The 21,314-nt window shown below is 35.1% G+C and overlaps 1 protein-coding gene across 1 annotated transcript in view; it reads left to right on the top strand.

Moving 5' to 3' along the window:
- The first annotated feature begins 797 nt into the window (after positions 1 to 797).
- pkaap (A-kinase anchoring protein pkaap) overlaps positions 798 to 21,314 on the top strand; it is a 47,195-nt gene continuing 26,678 nt past the window's right edge. Inside the window, exon 1 of the mRNA XM_089087006.1 lies at positions 798 to 900. Coding sequence (XP_088943132.1) covers positions 855 to 900 — 46 coding nt within the window. The 5' untranslated portion in view covers positions 798 to 854. The remainder of the gene's footprint in view (positions 901 to 21,314) is intronic.

The raw sequence follows: 21,314 nt of genomic DNA, 5'->3' as shown, positions 1-21,314 counted from the left end.
ACAACGGTGACTGAGATACAACAATCAAAGAATTGTAAAGCTTGAACGTTGATATAAATCTGTCTAAATGATCCTGACTCTGATTTACGAATATTTCCAAAAAGCACTTTTACCCCACTATCAAACGTAGTTTTTTTGTCCTGCTCTCTAAGAACTGGCTCACAATTGGCTCAAGTGGCCCAAGGATGCGAACCCTTTGTCTTTGTCCAATAAATTGTTTTTAATATTTCTGATGATTCAAACGTTCACACGGTTTTTATCATTTAAACTTCCTTAGAAATATTGTGCGTAGCATCTTTTTTATTGCCCACTGTCTTAGCGAAATCCAAAGCTTGGATAGCGCCGTTCTTTGTCTGAGGCGAACTGCAGTTTTTCTCTTTGCTGATTAAGGACTTTTCTTTTTGACACTAGATTTAAACTTAATTAGAGGAAGTCGGAATTATCTTTAGAAAGAAGGAAGTTTATTGTGGTATTTTAAATATATCGCATTTTACTCACGGTACACTTATCAAGGGTCAAAATCTATTGGCAGGAAGCCATTAATGGGGTAAGACACATTTTTTCATGTTTTTCCCCTATTCTGCTCTTTTTCCTTTGGTTTGCTGATAATTACTTTATAGTCCCAAATTTCTAGGGGGAGTCCATATCCCCTGTCCCCCCCTTGCCAACAACTCCTGGCTGTCAGGGTGATCTCGGGTGCGGATTTTTAGCCACCGATTTTTCTGCCTTGTTGGTAATTCTCTACGTACGCATGTTTGTCATTTATTGTTCTGACGGCAACTCTGGGAATGAGGATAGGGTAATGGTAATGTGAATTGTAATGTGAATTGTAAATATTCCTGTTGGATTTGGAAATGCACCAAGGAGCAACCAGAGTGAAGTCTTTTTTAAGTTCAATAGGTAAATTTTTTTTAACTATAGGTTACAATAGTAAGATGCAAATCTACAAAAGTTTTGCGACTTGTTTTTATTTTTTTAAATTGACAATGCTTGGCATTTGCCTAGGGTAGCCTATGAACTAACTGTAGGCTATGAGAAATAAGAACAGAAAGTTATGCAGTCACCAAATCTGCATACTGTTATGTTAGGGTGTGACTATATCCTGCCAAAATAAAAAATATATAGGCTAATGGATGGCCTGTGGTTCTGAGGAAAACATGCTAAACAAATAAAAAAAGTTGTCTACCATAAAAAAACACTAAAACAATGGGTATCAGTGTTCAGTTGGGTAAAGAAAAGGTTAACAATAGCAGCCATTTGGAAGGAGACATGCTAGGATGATGAGAGATAGGCCTATCTACGAAATCATATTATTGAGTTAGGACTAAAGTGAATACACCATTCGATGCCTTTTTGGTCAATATATACGAAATCATATTATTGAGTTAGGACTAAATTGAATACACCATTCGATGCCTTTTTTTATGCTGATTACAAATATAATAAGCATTTCTATCGGAAATGAATTTCAGCCCCCCCCCCTATATCGGCCAATTTAGGGTTAGGTTAGGTTGGGTTAGGTATAGCCTATATAGGGGGGGGGGCGGAAATTCATTTCCAATAGAAATGCTTATTACATTCGTAATCAGCATAAAAAAGGCATCGAATGGTGTATTCACTTTAGTTCTAACTCAATAATCTGATTTGGTATATATTGACTGCCTTTTTTTATGCTGATTACAAATATAATAAGCATTTCTATCGGAAATGAATTTCAGCCCCCCCTCCCCCCTATATAGGCTATACCTAACCTAACCCAACCTAACCCTAAATTGGCCTATATAGGGGGGGCTGACATTCATTTCCGATAGAAATGCTTATTATATTCGTAATCAGCATAAAAAAAAGGCATCAAATGGTGTATTCACTTTAGTCCTAACTCAATAATATGATTTGGTATACATTGACTGAGAGATATATTGTATAAGCCTAGGACCCCTGCTAGGGGTCCAAATTCAGTCTCAGATTTTGCATTCAAGTCCAATGGACATTGTCTGCATGCAACAACCCAAAATCAATCCAATCTTTCATCCCTTAATTCTCTGACTATCTACCTTAGTTCTGCCCTAGGAATGGAGGATAGATAGGCTAGACTTATCTATCATCAAATGAAATAGCATCTTTTTTATACAATTCTAAAAAGGGATTGTCCCAGATTTGCCTTTCAACTACTTGGACTAGGGTAAAGATACCAATGATTCAACAGTGCAATTTTGGAACCCCTGTCAAAATTTTCCTTCAAAGTGGAGTAACTCTGCTTAGCCATGACTTGGAGCACCATCTCTTGAAGCTGTTTTTGTATTTCAATGATAGGGGCCATTTACACACTATCCAGTACACCCAGATAAGAAAAGAACATTTAATTCAGTCAGTTTCCTGTTTTCAACAAGAAAGGAGCTCCCAACAATTTTTCATGTATGTAATGTTCAAACTGCTGGTACTTATTGAAACTAGGTTCCAAATGTTGAAAATTCTTGTTTAATGTAGTGGAATACCAGGCATGCTAAAAATGATCCTTAAGTCAAATTCAAATGTAGATAACGGCTTCTATGAATGGATTTATTTCTTTTGCAAATATCTTATAACCTAGTAACCTTGTCAAAATTTTAAACAGACAGCAACAGGCCCTATCAAAATATAGGTGACTCTGTCAGAACCTCACTGAACATGTAAAACAAATGAGAAATAATTGGTGTTGAAATTCAAGGGTCCACTGACCAAAAAATAGCAACAAATTTATGGGTTCTCCCTACTGCCAAAAATTGCAGAGGTTCACATGGAAGTCATTTTTCCCTTGCACTTATCAATGAAACTAAAAAAAAATATTATCAATAAAATAAAAGTATTTATCTAAAAAAATTTAGTTAAATATATCAAATAAAATAACGCCAGTCACAGCATTCCATGACCAGAAAACCATGACCATTCCAGTCATGGCAAGCATGACTGGAACTATAAGACAAAAATCTATTGTATTTGTTGGTTTTCTGTAAATTTTAAAATCCAGACTACTCTCATTTTTCAAAAGAAGAACATCAAAAAAAGGAAGTTTCCTATTCTCTTCTAATTCAACAGTAAACTTTAAATCCCCCCCAAACAATTAAGGTGTTCCAAAAATCCTTTTAATTACTCCTCCCCATAATCCCATACTGATATTATGTCATCCATATACTGGCCCCAAAAAATATGTTTTAAAAAATATGGATCTAATGCAATTGTTTCAATATTCTCCCAAAAATATTAGCTAATAAAGGGGTCCCCATAGGTAAGCCATTTATTTGTTCAAAATACTCCCCTCTGAATTGAAAAAAATAAGAGAACTTATTACACAACCTTACTAAATACACAATTACAGAAACTTCCAAATCTGTTTTGCCACTAATCAAGTTCAAATTTCTTAACAGCTTCCTTTCTAGAAGAGTTTCGGCTGCTTCTACATCAATATTTGTGTACATTGATATAATGTCAAAGCTTGAAAGCAAAGAACTCAAAGAAATTTCTACTTTTTTCAGTTTTTCGACCAAATTCGAGGAATTGTTAATATACGGAATTTGTGCATACAAAAGTGTTTTAAAGATTGACACTAACCACTTGCTCAAAACACTTGTTGGTGACATTGTACTTGACACAATTGGTTGTAATAATAGGTTAGGCTTATGAATTTCGGGACGTCAATATAATTTAGGGCACAAGGAACTGTATGGCAGGCATTTGTAATAAAGTTGAGGGGTTATTTTCCATCATCCTTTAAACACTTTAATTCATTCTTAAACTTATTTGTAAAAGAGTCTGTTGGATTATACAATAGCTTCTTGTATGTTTTTTCATCATTTAGTAAACTTCTTAGTTTTGATTTGTAGTCCTCAGTATTCATGACAAATAAAGTGTTACTCTTATCTGCTTTTGTAATGGTAATTGAACCATCCTTTTTCAAGTTTTTAAGAATTCTTAGGTCTTTGATAGTTGTACTAAGAAATTCCGGTTTCAATACAAAATCAGATAGGGTTTTTACAGTAGAAGCTCTTATTAAGCTAACATCTTTTATTAGCTTTGCGTTTTTATGCAAAGATGTTTCTATTGAAGAGATTATGTCTTCCACAGGGACTTTATCTGGTTTAAAGCAAAATTTTGGACCCTTTTCAAGCACTGATTGTTCTTGTATTGTTAAAGTTCTTGTATTGTTAAATGTTAAAGTTTAATTAAAAAATTAACCATACCTGGTCCAAGAATTGACAAAGGTATTACCGCATTATTTTTTGATAATTTCGAAAACTTTTTTAGCAATCTTTCTCTGGAAAGGTGAAAGTCATGATTGAAGTGATTTTTTCCTGTTTGTTGAATAAAACAAAAGTCAATTACACTAAACTTTTTTGATATAAGATTTTCCAGGGAAAGTTTATCTCTCTCTATTAAAGCTCTTTTTTGTCTTTTATCCTTAATAGTGTGATTTAAAGTCTTGAAATGTAAGCTTTGTTCAAACTTTTCTTCCTTGAAAGTGCCTAAATGTAAATTGCATTTTAGTGAAGGTGGCACAATTCTCATCTTCTTACATTGTAGAAGAAAATCCTGCTGGTTGATAACATTTGCATGTTTTTTTTTAGTGTTTATATATTTGTTATATATATACCATATGTACCTGGGCTAAGTGAAAAACTTAAAAGAATTTTACAGAGTAATGGTCTAAGGGTAGCTTTAAAGAGTAATAATACTTTGGCTAGTTTTTTAAATTCTGGGAAGGATCTAACTTCATTGGGGCAACAAAGTGGGGTTTATCAGATCCCATGTACTTGCAGAAGCTCATATGTGGGACATACTAACCAGAGTTTGGAAATGAGATTATTACAACATAAAGATTCTATTTCTTTGGCTTTAAAGCAAGATTCTAAGTCTCCCTTTCAGAACATATTTTCAATTTTCCAGACCATTTTATTTTGTTCAAGAATGTCTCTTTGATTTTTAGGGATTGGGGTTTAAAGCAAAATTTTCATGAAACTCTTGAAATAAAGAAAATCTTATTCAATAATATTGCTTTGAATTGAGATACAGGTGAATTTGGGCTGAACTCTATGTATGATAATTTATTAAAATCTGACAGAGTAAAGTTCAATTTGCTCAATGTAGTTGACCTTTGTCTGAATGTTGTATCATTGAACCCTAATGAACCAAATCCAAGAAGGTCAAAGAGGCTAGTTTCTGCCTTTGCTTTGAAAAGAATTAGAGAATTAAACAATATGTAGTTTTCTTAGATTTGGTATATAAACTTTGTTTTAAATTGTTTTAGTTTAGTTTTACTACTGATGATGGTCACTTTATATGTGACCAAAATATCTGGTATTTTTTGTGAATTTCTATACACTGTCTATTAAAAAGGATTTTATCCCTATTTTGAACTTTTATTTTATTGTCATGGAAAGGCATTATGGTCTCCGAAATTATGTACGAAATATTATCAAATTTGGAAAATCCATTTTCTGGGGGGGAGACTTCTAGAACCATGTCATAGTGATATCAAAGTGACCCCCCACCCCCTAAAAAAAATCTGGAGCAATGTTTTGGATGAAACTAAGAATATGCATATGAAAATAAAATCCATTAAATCAAATATATTGACAATAAACTTCTTAAATTTCTGGAAATCCACTCCCATTTTCCTAGACCCTATCCCTTCCAAAATGCTAGTGAAACAATTTTGTTATACTAAATACTTTTTGTATTTAATAATGTATATTTAAATTTGCTAAACCAATTTTGTTATACCAAACACTACATACTTAAAACAATTTTGTTAGTTTTATTACTTTTACTTTTTGTATAGTGTTTTATACTTTATACATTAAATGAAGTTGAAGAAAAACAAAGAAACAAGAATATATGTGTTGAATACACCAGGTTCCACCCAGAGGTTTACCCTAAGTATTTCAACAAGTGTTGAATACTCCAGGTTCCACCCACATGTATTCCCAAAGTATTTCAACACATGTCAAATTGGGTTCCAACTTGCGTCAAAAACAGGTAACTTTTTTATTGTGTCAAATTAGTGTGTCAAAATGCTCTAATTTTGGAAAATCAGAGTTTTGTACCCTTTTCAGATAAAACTTCAAACTTCTCATCAAACAGTTAGATTCCTAGATGTTTCTCCTTTATACTGAAACCCTTTTCAAACCCAAAGTCTTTAAATTAGGACTTCTGGAGCAGAAAAACTGGTTTTTTACAGAAACTGTCAAATCATTGGTACCTTTACCCTATGTGTCTTCGCATTTTCTACAATTAGCCATGTCTTGATGCCTACTGCAAAATACTTGATTTTAATTCAATTGAATTACAATCAAGTCTTTCATTTCATTTGTTGATTTGTTGGTCATGCAGAAGGAAACATGTTAAGAAAACAATATTTACTGCATAATATGCAGAATAATCATAGTAACACATTTTGCAGGGGGAGAACCTTTATCTTCTCTTCTTGCACTGTTGAACAATTTTTTTTAACAAATTTCTGAAAAATAAACATCAATTTTACCACATTTTTCTAATTTCAAATACTCTATACATCTAATTAAACACTATCAGTGCCATTTAATTATTTCTCACAAAAACATGTCAATAGGCAAGTAGAGATGAATTAGGTTGGGTTTTTTTAGGTTAGGTTTGATGGCATTTGGGTGTTTGTTTATAAATGCTTTTCAAGACTTAATGCTAAAAGTAAATATCAACATCTGCTAGTGTCTAGGATTAATTTAAAGTTGAAGTTTCAGAAGGGTAACTACCTCCCAGGAAGTTATGATGTTAGTAGACTCCAGGATGAGAATTTGAGAGAAACTTTCCAGAAACAGTTGAATACTAAAGTGAAGAATATAAAATTTGACAATACAGAAGATGGATAGAATAATTTTAGGAAGACAATGTCTGAAGTTGCTGATGGTGTCTTAGGGAAGAAAGTTAGGACTGCAGCTAGGAATATTAGTGAAATATTAGAGAGGAGGGGCTTGTACAAGAATTATCTGAGTGATGGATCATATGAAAACAAAAGGAATGTAAAGGAAGTTTAGAAAGTATTAAAATATGAACTAAGGAGGTGAAGTGGAGGCCATGAATAAAATTGCCAAGGATCTGGAAGATGCAGCTAACATTTTGAGAATCTGCTAAACCAAGATAGAGTTGCAGGAAACAATATAGAGTAAAATCAAAATGTTTGTGATACCTTGGATGTGAAGGAAGATCTGTTTTGTAAGGAAGAATTAGCAACAGTACTAAAAGGACTAAAAAACAATAAAGCTCCAGGTGCTGATAGTGTGATAAATGAGTTTCTTAAATATGGCAGCTCTGAGGTTAGAAATAATTTAAAATTTAATAGATTAGATTTATAGATAGATTTAATAGGTTAGAATTAAATAGAGAATGTGTCTCACTCTTAGGTTAATAATCAAGAACTGCCTGAGCTATCAAACGCCTTTGGTCCTCAGTTTTATAGATTATAACCAAGCATGTGATTATGTTGATGGAAGAGCTATAGCAAAGATTTTATCTTTGTAAGGTACAGTACACAAGACAACTACATTAAAGTAATTAGTGCTATGTACACAAATAACACTACTGCAGTTAAAATAGAGAATGAGGTTAGAAGCTGGTTTCATATTAAATCAAGAGTTAAGCAGGGTTGTGTTCTATCCCCTATTATATGGATCATTTTGATGGATTTTGGCTTAAAAAGCACAGTAAATGCAATGGGAGACCATGGAATCAAATGGGGAGGAAAAACTCTCATGGACTTAGATTATGCTGATTATTTAAGCAGGCTAGATGAAAGCATGAGCAAAATGAATGAACTTTAGAGGTTTTGCAAGTTCAAAGTGCTAGAATAGGTTTAAAAATTAATGTTAGGAAAACTAAGTCACTAAGGCTATGAATAAATTAAGATGAAAAGGTTATGTTGGGTAATGAGAAGATCAATCAAGCAGACAGCTTCACTTACCTAGGTAGTATTATTAGTAACGATGGTGGGTGCAGTGAATATATTTTAAGTAGAATAGCCAAGGTGTCAGTGTGTCTTCACAGCTGGAAAAAACTTTGGAAGGACAGGAAGATAAGTCTGCAAACCATGATTAGAATATTGGGTAATGAAAAGATTGATCTGGTGGACAGCTTCACTTACCTTGGTAGTATTATTAGTTTTTATTATTACTATTAGACTTGTCGGAGCAGTGAAGATGTTAAAAGTAGAATAGCCAAGGCTCATATAAATCTGCAAACCAAGATTAGAATATTGAAAGCTACAGTGATGACAGTGGTCAAATATGGCTCTGAAGCATGGGCACTCCAAAAGTAGATGAAGATTTGCTTCATTTGCATATTTAATTTAAGTTTCACTCATTTTAAAATTTATTTATTCATTTATATTAGTATCCATTGTATGTTTGTTTGCATTGATTGTTTATTTAATTTCAGTTTGTTTTGGGTTTCATTTATACTTCAATAGCAAAATATTTTTTTTGTTTTGAGCTTTATTTGCGTGTTCAATTTAAGAATTATTTTCTTTAAGATATATTTATTAATTTAGATTATTACTTGTATGTTTTTTTTGCTATGATTGTTTATTTAATTTATGTTTGTTTTGGGTTTCATTTATTATTTAATAGTTATTTCTGGTTGTTTTGAGTTTGAATTTTAACAGGTATTTGTATTTGCTGATCTTAAGTTTAAAATAGCCTTTACTTTTCTTTGAAAAACTTTTTTTTTGGAAAGTTTCCTTTAATTAATAGATAAAAATACTGGCAGGCATATCACAGGAAACTATCCTTTCATGCCTACATAACGGAATTTAAGATGATTTAAGGACAATAAAGAATCAAATGGTACTACTTTTATTCATATAGCCTTGCACGTTTCCTTAATTTTTGTTTGTTTTTACTTGCAAAAAGTTTCAAGTTTTTAAAAATTCCGTATTTTAAAATCAAACTTTTTTTCAACATCAACATCAAATGGCAATCTCAAAATTTTGATCAGATGCCCTTTGAAAAAGCAGGTCGTGGGCTAATTGCCCATTGATAACGTTTGACTCATAAGAAAAACTAGAAGTTTCAATTTCCAATCAAATGAGTCCCCTCCAAAGTTAATACAACCACCCCTTCCACAAAAATCTTATATTCTAATAATGGGCAACTTACATAAGTTACAATCCTTGTCCTGGGGGCTATGGAGGATTTTTCAACCCCTAAGTTATTGCAATTTGAATTTTGGAATATTTCGAACAAAATGGCTATTTCAAAATGTTGGTAAAATTTTTGATGATGCATATGGGGGAAAAAGGCACAAGGGGGGGGGGGTAATTCTAAGGGATGGGCAGGGCTGGCTGTGCAAAAACTTCCCGTGGTGGCCCTGTTTTCACTAATCTTGTGCATAACTAAAAAAACAATAAAACATCAAAACCTTATTGCCTTTATGACCTTTAGTTTTCTATTGTCTAAAACTTAGCAACAGAAAAAAATTTATTACATTATTAACTTGACATAAGAGATAACCACTCACAAGCAGTGGGCTATATAGAGCTATCCTCCCATTTGCGCTGCAAATGTAAGGATATTAGAGGGTTGGATTTAATACTAGGGGTTGTGTCATTTCTTCTTCTTCTTCTTCTATTTAACAGGAGGCGGGCTTTTCAGTAACACTATTTAGCCCTTTTCCTTTTGCTTCACTCTGTGGGCTACAGAGTTACTGGCTTGATTGCCTCATATTTATTCGATATATTCAGATATTTTTCAGCAGATCTTTCGACTCTAGGAGTTCAAATATAAGATGATAGATGTCGATTTCTATGCTCTGTGTGCAGGTATAGTTGGCTAGACTCTTGACTGATAGTGGGATTTTGTGGTGTTTGAAGTATTTTAACAGTTTAGAAAGCAAGGTATGTTGTGCAGACGTCAGCATATTACATTCAAATAGGCAATGGTCAATTGTTTCATTATTCATATTACAATGCCTGCAAAGAGGGGACAGGGGAATTGAACCACTTGAATTAGAAAGCTTATATGAGAATGCAAGGAAATTTAGTCCATTTGTTCCAGAACGAATTCTATGATAAATTTTAGAAAGATACTTATTGGGAAAGGGGGAAAGGATAGGATTAATCTTATTAAAATTAATATCTGATAGCCTCCATTGGTAAATATCTCTAATTGGGATTGGTCTCCCACTTGGCTGGTCAATATTTATAGCATTTTTTGCTATTTCATCAACCTGATGATTACCACTTATGCCAGAGTGGCTGGGAATGTACTGAAAGTAAGTGTTTATACCACTTGAAGCAAGATTATCAATAATACTGAGACAATGATAAGTGTCAATGTCCAACTTATATTGAGGAGCTGAGGCCAGCAACTCAAGGCTTGATAAAGAGTCGGAATAGATGATAATACTATTCAAATTTTCAATGAAAGATTGGTTTTGCTTAAGGTATTCTAATGCCATGATTATGGCATTTAACTCAGCAGACATTATAGATAAATTATTAAATAATCTCTCGCCCATTGCAATTTTCAGGTGAAGAAGGAAAACACCACTTGCAACCTTCTCATTCATTAATTTCTGACCCATTAAGAAACATTTGGAAGTGATTTTTCTAGTATTAAGTTCTGCAATTTTTTTCTGAACAAAAGCAATGGGGGTTAAATCTTTATTCCATTTTGAAAATCCAGTATTTATTATGGGAAATGACCAATTCCATGGAGGGGATTGGGGGAAAGTTGGTGCAATAGAATTTGCTGGTACAGGGAACTTCTTTTGAATATTTGTATACTCATCTACAATACCTCTATACATGGCTGGATTTCTTAACCAATTATGTAATGTATTTGAGCTATTTGATTCAATTTTTGTAAGATGTTTTATCAAGAGAAAGCTACGTCTATCCCTGATTGTTGTTAATCCACTCTCCATAAGCAGAAACTTGGTGCTTGTGGGTTTCCTAAGACCAAATATGAGGTGTATTATATCATTTTGTGTTGTTTCAATTTTTTGCATCTGGGTCTTTGCACATGCACCATAGACGATGAGCCCATAGTCAATATGGGGTCTTATATGTGATTTATAAAACTGGAGTAAGGTTTTCTCCTTACAACCCTAGGGTGTGAAAAGAAGTCTTTTTAGTATATTTGCTTTTCTATAACATTTTTTTATTGTGTTTGAAATGTGGAGGTGGAAATTAAGTTTTTGGTCAAGCATGAGACCTAGGTAATTAATATTATTATCTTCTGGAATAGTTGTTTTTATTTAGAGTTAGTTTTGCATTAACATGGTTTCGCTTCCTGTGAAATTGGATTATTTTTGACTTTGTGGGTGCAATGGGTAAATCTGAATGTTGAGAGAATTTTTCAAACTGGAAAAGTGACTTTTGCAGATTTGACTGTGCTATCTGAAAGGTGTTGCCAGATGACCATAGCACCAGATCATCAGCATATTGTAGATTCGTGTGGGGTAGGTTCATCTCCCAGAGATATAGGGCAAATAGGAGGCAACTGAGGACTGCTCCCTGAGCTAGGCCTTTGGATATTGTCTTTTGGGGTGAAGAGGCTTAACCAACACAAACAATGAAACTTCGCACTTCTATGAAGGATTTAATAAAGGATACTAGCTTGGGAGGTACTCCAAGGTTTGCAAGTTTATTTAAAAGGATTTGGTGGTTCACATTGTCATATGCTCCTTCAAAATCAAGGAAAGCTGCCACTAGGATATTATTTTTTGAGAAAGATTCATTTATTGCATTTGTTAGCAAAATGAAAGCATCTGTTGAGTAGTGGTATTTCCTGAATCCAGTTTGAGAGTGTGGGATCATTTTATTTTTCTCAACAAACCAGAGGAGCCTTTGATAAGTCATTTTCTCCATTATTTTCCCCATCACATGTGTAATCATTATGGGACTATAAGACTCAGGTTTATCTTTTGGTTTATTTTTCTTTAGGATTGGTAGGAGGGACGAACATTTCCATATATTGGGGAACCTAGAGGATGCCCAAGCGTGATTATAACAATTTAGCAGTTCTTGTTTGTATGAAGATGTGAGATTCTTTATCCATGTAGGGTGTATATTGTCATAGCTGCTGCTAGTTTTGGACCTAATATGATGTATTGCATTATTCAATTCCTGGATTGAAAATGGATTAGTTATGTACTCGGATCCTGGGCGTGGTTGGTAACTAGGGTTCATAGGAATTGTGGACAGATTGCTTTGATTTTTTGATGTTAGCTTATTAACAAAAAGAATTGCAAAGAGGTTAGCCTTTTCAATATCGTTGTCATAATGGGTATTATTATGTATAAGCTCATACAGGAGTGGGTTGGGAGAAGTCTTTTTCCCACATATGTGGCTTATGACTTTATGTATAATTGGCTCATGCGTTTCTCTGGAGAGATTATTTGCAAAATTATTCCAGTATTTATATTTAGCATCTATTATAGTCCTTGTTAGATTAGATTCTGCTTGTAATTTTTTTAAATATGTAGTAGGTGTTGGTTTTTTTATGAATTCTGTCCTAGCTGCCTTTTTTATCTTCCATTTATTTAGGCACTCATTTGTCCACCATGCCTTAGGAATTTGTTTAGGAAATGTTTTCTTAGGTGTTGTCCTGGGGATAGCATGATTAGCTGTATTTATTAGTAAAGATGTCAACGCTTCAGCATGTGTGTCAACTGTTGTGTTAGAAATGCATGAACTTTGGGTGAAACTTGTAATTTCATCATTTAGCTTATTTTGGAAAATAGACCAATTTGCTTTAGTGTTGATATATTTGGATGTATGAGATAAAGTTTCAGCAGGTTCATTTAGGGAGCAAACTATAGCAAAGTGGTCTGTACATAGACTATCAATTTTATTTATGTAAATTTAGTTCAAAAAATTTAAAGACAATTTGTAGGTCAATTATGGAGAAATTGCCACTTTTGGGGTTGAAGTAAGTACTCAGGTTTGGAGGGGTAGCAACAACTAATTCATTATTATTTGAAGTCATATGCTCAATAAATTTACCAGCTTTATTTGCTGGTTTATTCCCCCACAAAAGGCTGTGGGCATTGAAATCACCACAAATAATGATATTTTTTAACATATTAGAATTATTTATATAATTAAAGAAATCCTTGGCATCTGTAGTTTGGCCATTAGGGTTATAAAAGCTTATTATGTAGATTTTTAAATTATTCAGCCAAACACTTATACCAATTACATCAACATCATTTTCAAAATCTGGAAAATTGATGCCACAAAATTTTATATTATTATTAACTAATAAAGCTATACCACCTCCTTTTCTCTCTGAAGATCTATCCTTTCTCAGGATAGTATATCCCAGAGACTTAATTTGTTGATTTTGGGTTAAATGAGTTTCCTGGAGGCAAGCAATATTAATGGAATTATTATTCATAAATGATATTAGTTCATTTAGCTTATTTTCTGTGAGTGATCTTACATTCCATTGGAGTATTGATAAATGTTGTGTTGTTGATTTATTCTTCACATGACTGTGTATCAATGTTCAGCTTTGTTAACAGTAAAGCAAGATCTTTTTTTGCTTGAATGAGCATATCATCTGGGATGTAGATTTTTGCCAATTCTGCAATAATTTTTGTTTTCTGTAGTGGATGTATGTTCATGGCCTGAACTGCATTACAGTTTAGAATGAATAAGCATATATTTGGGGATTGCATTTCTGGTAGTGCATCCTTTTTGTTGGTTAAGGGATTGATTCCTGGTAGTGTTTCTGGTTTGTTTCTTGTTGGGAGGGAGGGCCAGGCTGGCCTCATCTCACCGGACAAGGAGGCTTGTTGGCTTGGTGATTCCTTCTGATAGGGATTTGAGCTAGGGGGCTTAGAAGATGGTGTTTTATATGGGGTGCGTGATGCATGGGGGGCATTTGCCTTGGGGGTTTTGGTTGGTTTCATTACAGGCTTGATTTTGTATTGTTGGGCAGCATTTGCTTCCATTGCTGCAAAGGGGTATGGGATGGCCTTCTCTGTTGATATTTGGAGTGTTAGAGCTCTTTTCTTGTATGCAGGGCATAATGATTTATTTGTAGATTCATGTGGGCCTTTGCGATTGATGCATGTAGGCTGAGTGTTATTGCAAGGTGTCAGCTCTTTAGGATGGAAAGATTTACAATTACTACACTCTTGGAGAATTTCATTGCATTTGTTTGTTGTGTGTCCCAGTTTGAAACACTTCTGACACTGAATAGGCTTAGGTTTGTATTCCTTGTGTGGTTTGATTTGCCCAAATAGGAATAATTTTTCTGGGATATCAATTTTATCCTTCAGTGTGAATAAGAAGGATCTACTAGTTTTTAGGCCATTAGAGTTGGGTTTTCCAAGTTGGATAATATCCTCAACTGGGATTGTGTTTCCAGCCCTATCTGAAAGGCCTTCTTTTAACTCCTGAGTAGATATCTCTGGGGGAACATTGTAAACTACAATTTTTGTTGGTGATTGTTTTGGGTTCCAATTAGATGCAATAATTGGGTTATTCAGAAGGGATTTAAGGTTAATTATTGTATCTGCTGATTTCTGATCTTCTACAGCTATTAGCAGAGATCCATCACGGTTAATATTAAGAGAGAACATTGATTTTAGCAATTTAAAAATTGCAACTCTTATTGCAGTGATCATTTTTATTTCAAAGGGGGTAGTGGGAATAATTTTAAGGTAAGTTCTTAATTTTTTGGAGGGAGAATTTTGGGCAGGGAGAGGGGAAATGCTTTTAATTGGGGAAATTTTTTTCCTTTTTTAGAACTTCTAGAGAGGACCTCTTGAAACCCATTATCATCTATGGTTACATTAGCCCCTACACTTATCATTGTCCTATTCTCCGAATTGGAGCTATCATTAGAACTTTGAGATAGGGTGCTTGACCAGCCAGGATGGGTATTATTCACTATGACACTTTCACTGGAATTTGATTTGGGATCTGGGGGGACTTTTTTTTTTGGAGGACTTCTAATCATTGCCTATTGGAAAAAGCTTTAAACACAGAAATGAAACTAAAAAAAAAAGCGAAAATAGATGATATCAAACCGTCTGCACTATACTATGGGGGAGGATAAACACCACAGTATAGCCCTGAGGATGTCTTGAGCAGAGTTGGTTTGGTACAACTGCTGATTAGAATAGATAATAATCACAAGAAAATATATTTCGATTTTCTTAAAAGGTTGCTGCTGCTAAAAGTCCCCTCCAAAGTTTATACAACAACTTCTTCCATAAAAACCTTATATGCCCCTGTAGCATAAGTTAACAGCCCTTCCCCTGGGCTTGGGGCACGTTGACCCCAAAGTTTTTGTTATCTGATCATTGGACCGCTTCAAACAAACTAGCAATCTCAAAATTTTGATCAGATGCATTTGGGAAAAAGGGTGTGCGTGTGTGGGGGGTGGGGGTTAGATGCCCTCTGATTCCTTTTGACGAATAAAAAGGTAACTAGAACTTTTAATTTCAAATCAAATGAGCAACTTCTGAAGATTATATAACCTCTCCTTACATAAGAACCTTATATGCTCCTGGGCATAACTTAAAACACTTGTCCCTGGGCTCTGGGGTTTTGTGTCAACCTCAGAATTTTTATTATCTGATGTTTGAACTATTTTATCAAAGTGGTCATCTCAAAATTTTTATTGGATGGGTTTGGGAAAAAAGGCATGGAAGGGGAGGGGCTAGTTGCCCTCCAATCTCTTTTGACTCTGAAAAACTGAACTAGAACTTTCAATTTCGAATCAAATGAGCCCCCTCTGAAGTTAATATGCGCATCTCTTCTATAAGAACCATATTTGCTCCCAGGGCATAACTTACAATGCCTACCCCGGTTGTGTCGACACCGGATTATTTGTTATCTGACCTTTGAACTATTTTTAACAAAATGGTCATCTTAAAATGTTTATTGCATGGTTTTGGGGAAAAAGTAGTGGATGGGGGAGGGGCTAGTTGCCCTCTGATCACTTTTGACTCTTAAAAAGTGAACTAGAACTTTCAATTTCCAATCAATTAAGCCCTCTCTGAAGTTTATACAAGCATCAACCATAAGAGCCGTATATGCCCCCAGGGCATAACTTACAACGCCTGCCCCTAGGCCCTTGGGGTTTGTGTTGACACCGGATTTTTGGTTATGTGATGTTTGAACTATTTTAAAAAAAATGGCTATCTCAAAATTTTTATTTGATGCATTTGGGGAGAAAGGGCGTAGGGGGGGGGGCTAGCTGCCCTCCAATCTCTTTTGACTTAAAAAGTGAACAAGAACTTTCACTGTCTAAATAAATTAGCCCTCTATGAAGTATATACAAGCATCCCTTCCATAAGAACCATATATGCCCCAGGGCATAACTTACAATGCCTACCCCCGGGTGCTGGGGGGTTATGTTGACACAAGAAATTTTGTTATCAGACCCGTGAACTATTTTTAACAAAATGGCTATCTCAAAGTTTTTATCTGATGCATTTGGTGGGAAAAGGGTGTTGGGGGGGGGAGTTAGCTGCCCTCCGATCACTTTTGATTTTTGAAAAGTGAACAGCAACTTTCAATTTCTAATCAAATGAGCCCTCTCTGAAGTTTAAACAAGCATCCCTTCCATAAAAACATATGCCCCAAGGGTATGACTTACAACGCCTGCCCCCAGGCCCTGGGGGCTCTGTCGACACTGGAGTTTTTGTTATCTGACTTTAATGCTTATCTCAAAAATTTGTTTTGGTGTATTTGGATAAAAAAAGGGGGGGGGGCTAGATGCCCTCCAATCACTTTTGACTCTGAAAAAAGTGAACTAGAACTTTCAATTTCTAATCAAATGAGTCCTCTCCGAATTTTACATCAGCATCCCTTCCGTAAAAACCTTATATGCCCCAAGGGCATAACTTGCGATGCCTGTCCCCAGGCCCTAGGGGGTTGTGTCAACCTTGCAGTTTTATTATCTTATGTTTGAACTATTTAAAAAAAAATGGCTATCTCAAATTTTTATCTGATGCATTTCGGGAAAAAAGGGCAGGGGGCGGGCTAGTCGCCCGGGCCCCGGCACTCGGCACGTGGAAGGCTTCTATATATATATATATTCTCACTGTCACTTGTCTTCTAAACGCAGACAATTTGAGCTTTTTCTTGATGTCATGACGTCCAAATGAACCTTAAATTAGAAGTAGTGCCTTTGTAAAATTACTTCTTTTTTTATTAGATCTTTAACTTTTGCCTCGGCTTGTCTTTTTTCATTATGAAAGATATATCGCCGGCCTTTGTTTCTTTTAATTGTTCAGGTGGTGAGACAAAAACTTTTTTTTCTTCCAACAATCTATCTAGTCCAGGTTTTTAATTTTACAAGGTATGGAAGGCATTGACAACCACCTTTGTTTCTTTTAATTGTTCAGGTCGTGGGACAAGGACTTCTTCTTTTGCCTTGGCTTGTCTTTTGTCATTATGTAAGACATATTGCCGAACCTTTGTGTCTTTTCATTGTTCATGTGGTGGGACAAAAACTTCTTTTTCTTCCAACGATTTATCCAGTCCATACTTTTGATTTTCAAAGGTATGGTAGGTATTGATGACCTTATCCATGTCAAAATCCCAAACTCACACATCATCACTATCATTTTCAATTTGTTTGCTTTGTTACACCTTGGCTTATCTTTCGTCATTATGAAATACATATCGCCGAACCTTTGTTTTTTTAACAACGGTATGGTAGGCATTGATGTCCTTATCATAGGCAGCGCGCTAGCGCTGCCTAAGTAAAGAACGATGTGGGCACAATGTGTTTTTGCTTGTTTTTTTTCTCCATACCTGGGCACTTCGTATCGAAGGAGTCGTCGTAGAAACTTCGAAAAGGGCTCATTCGATTAGAAATTGGAGTAGCTAGTGCCATTTTTAATAGTCGAAAGTAATTAGAGGGCATCTAGCCCCCCCACGCCCATCATTCCCGCGAACACATCCAATCAAAGTTTCGAGATAGCCATTTTGTTCAGCGTAGTCCATTTCCACATAGAAAATATTTTTTTGAAGAGGACACTCCCTCACAACTCCTCAGGGCAAGGGTTGTAAATTATGCCCTGGGGTGCATATAATGTTTTTATAGAAAGCGTTGTCGTAGAAACTTCAAAACAGGCTCATTCGATAGGGAATTGAAAGGGCTAGTACCCTTTTTAATAGAAGAAAGTGATTGGAGGGCAGCTAACCCCCCCCCACGCCCATCATTCCTCCAAACACATCCAATCAAAATTTTGAGATAGCCAGTTTGTTCAGCATAGTTGATTTCCTGAGAGAAAATATATTTTGAGGGGGACACTCCTCCACAACCCTCAGGGCAAGGGTTTTAAGCTATGCCCTGGGGGCATACAAAGTTTTTATAGAAGGCGTTGTCGTAGAAACTTCAAAACAGGCTCATTCGAGGGGAAATTCAAAGGTCTAGTACCCTTTTAATAGTCGAAAATGATTGGAGGGCAACTAGCTCCCCCACGCCCACCATTCCCCCAAACACGTCCAACCACATTTGTTAGAGATTCAGTTTTTTCAGCGAACTTTAGTTCAAGATAGAAAACGTGTTGTTGAGTAGGTCTCACCCCCATAACCCTTAGGGTAATGGTTTTTAGTTATGCCATTGGGGCATTTGAGGATTTCATAGAAAGCTTCGTCACATAAACTTATAAAAAGGCTTGTTCGATTGGAAATTCGAAAGGCCAGTACCTATTATAATAGTCAAATTCGGTTGGAGGGTAACTAGCCCCCCCCCCCCCGCCAATCATTCTCAAAAATACATCCAATCAAAATTTTTAGACAGCCATTTTGTTCAGAGTAGTTGATTTCCAGATAGAGTTATATATGCCCTGGGGGCATATAAGGTTTTTATAGAAGGCGTTGTCGTAGAAACTTCAAAACAGTCTCATTCGATCGGAAATTCAAAGGGCTAGTACGCTTTTTAACAGTCGAAAGTACTTTGCGTGCAATTAGCCCCCCATGCCCTTCCTTCCCCCAAACACATCCAATCAATTTCCATTTTGTTCAGTGTAGTTGATTTCCTGATCGTCAATTTGTTTTTGAGTAGGACACTCCTCCGCCACCTTAAGGGTAAGGTTATGCCCTTTTAAGTTCTTCCCTGGGAGTCTATAATGTTTTCAAAGAAGGCCTTGTCTTAGAAACTTCAAAATAAGCTCATTCGACTGGAAATTCAAAGGTCTAGTGCCCTTTTTATTAGTCGACAGTGATTGGAGGGCAACTACCACCCCCCCCCCACCCATCATTCCCCCAAACACATCAGATAAAAATTTTGAGATAGCCATTTTGTTCAGGGTAGTTGATTTCCAGATTAAGAAAACATATTTTTGAGGAGGACACTCCCCCACAACCCTCAGGGCAAGGATTATAAGTTATGCCCTGGGGGCATTTGAGGTTTTTACTGAAATCTTTGTCTTAGAATAATTGAAAAAGGGCACATTCGATTTGAAATTCAAGAGACTAGTACCCTTTTTAATAGTCGAAAGTGATTTGAGGGCAGCTAACCCCCCTCTCACGCCCACCTTTTCCCCAAACACATCAAATCAAAATTTTTAGATAGCCATTTTATTCGAAGTAGTTGAAAGTTTTGGAAATTAGGTCTTTAAGGATGACAACCCCACAGCCCTCAGGGCAAGGGTTGTAAGTTATGCCCTGGGGGCATATAATGTTTTTATTGAAAGCGTTGTCGTAGAAACTTCAATTGGGCTCATTCTATTGGAAATTGAAAGGGCTAGTGCCTTTTTTAATAGTTGAAAGTGATTGGATTGCTACTAACCCCCCTCTCACGCCCACCATTTTCCCAACACACCGATTTAAAATTTTGAGATATCCATTTTCTTCAACGTAGTTGAAAGTTCTGGAAATTTTGTCTTTTAGGATGATAACCCCCTCAGGGCAAGGGTTGTGAGTTATGCCCTTGGGGCATATAAAGTTTTAATTGAGAGCGTTGTCGTAGAAACTTCAAAAGGGCTCATTCAATTGGAAATTGAAATGGCTAGTGCTTTTTTTAATAGTTGAAAGGGATTGGAGAGCAACTAACGCCCCTCTCACGCCCATCATTTTCACAGACAAATCCAATAAAAATTTTGAGATATCCATTTTGTTCAACGTAGTTGAAAGTTCTCGAAATTAGCTCTTTTAGGATGATAACCCCCTCAGATCCCTCAGGGCAAGGGTGTAAGTTATGCCCTGGGGGCATATAAGGTTTATGTAGAAAGTTGTTGTATATGATTTATAGAATAGATTTTAGTCTTCCTCAAATCCAATTTTTGTATGTTTAAAAACTAAATGTTGCCTTAAGATTAAATCAAAATGCACTGTGATAATGCTAATTCCCAATAAGGCATCTCAGCAGTATCCCAAGAAAGACTGAGGGTATTATGTTCAAACTTTCGGGGCTACTTCTACTCTTAAAATTTGACCAAATCAAAATAGCGTAAGTGTATCCAAGCTATCAAACAAAGTAAACAGATTTTTTGCGAATGGTATCAAGTTTTCCATCTTAGGTCAACTAGAGGAGGTATGAAACTAAACTAAACAGAACTATCTGTGTCTAGATTTTTAAAAAGGTGTATGCTGTTAAAAATTGCTGAAAATTTTTCTCCAACATACAAATAGCAGGCCAAACTATAAAGTCTTAAAAAACGAAAAGATTTAAAGTATTATTTTCTTTTTCCCTGAAAAGACTATGTCAATAGTCTTTTCAAACGAACAGAAACTAATTAAAAATTTTTTTCCATAAAATAGGTTTTTCATGAAAAGTAAAGAACTTCATTAAACAAAAAATGAGCAAAACTAAAATCAAATAATCTACCAAGCGTAAAACTACCACAAATACGCATTGATAAATAAATGAAACCAAAAACGAACAGAAATTACAATAATTAACCGAGTCAAACTCAAAACGAATAGAAATTAACATAAGTTGGGCGCAAAACCCCTATGCCTTCCCAAGGCCAGAACAAAATTTGCACTTTACTGAAAAAATGCAAATGAATGTGCATTGTCAGTTTAATATACATGTACTGAAATTTAGTAATCAAAATGTTAATATTATTTGATTTATTAAAGTTATAAAAGTAAAAACATTTATATTTTGTATAAATATAATAAAATATAATAAAAACCAAATATAAAAACATTTATATTTGGTATGAGGCACGCGGCAGGCTTCTATATATAGATTCTCACTGTTACTTGTCTTCTAAACGCAGACAATTTGAGCCTTTTCTTGATGTCATGACGTCCAAATGAACCTTAAATTAGAAGTAGTGCCTTTTTAAAATTTTTTTTTTTTTATTAGACCTTTAACCTTTGC

Source organism: Artemia sp. Qi Xiang Cuo, chromosome 3 (assembly GCF_049724085.1).
Source record: "Artemia sp. Qi Xiang Cuo chromosome 3, ASM4972408v1, whole genome shotgun sequence".
NCBI classification, from domain to species: domain Eukaryota; kingdom Metazoa; phylum Arthropoda; class Branchiopoda; order Anostraca; family Artemiidae; genus Artemia; species Artemia sp. Qi Xiang Cuo.
This window is presented reverse-complemented; position numbering and strand designations above follow the sequence as displayed.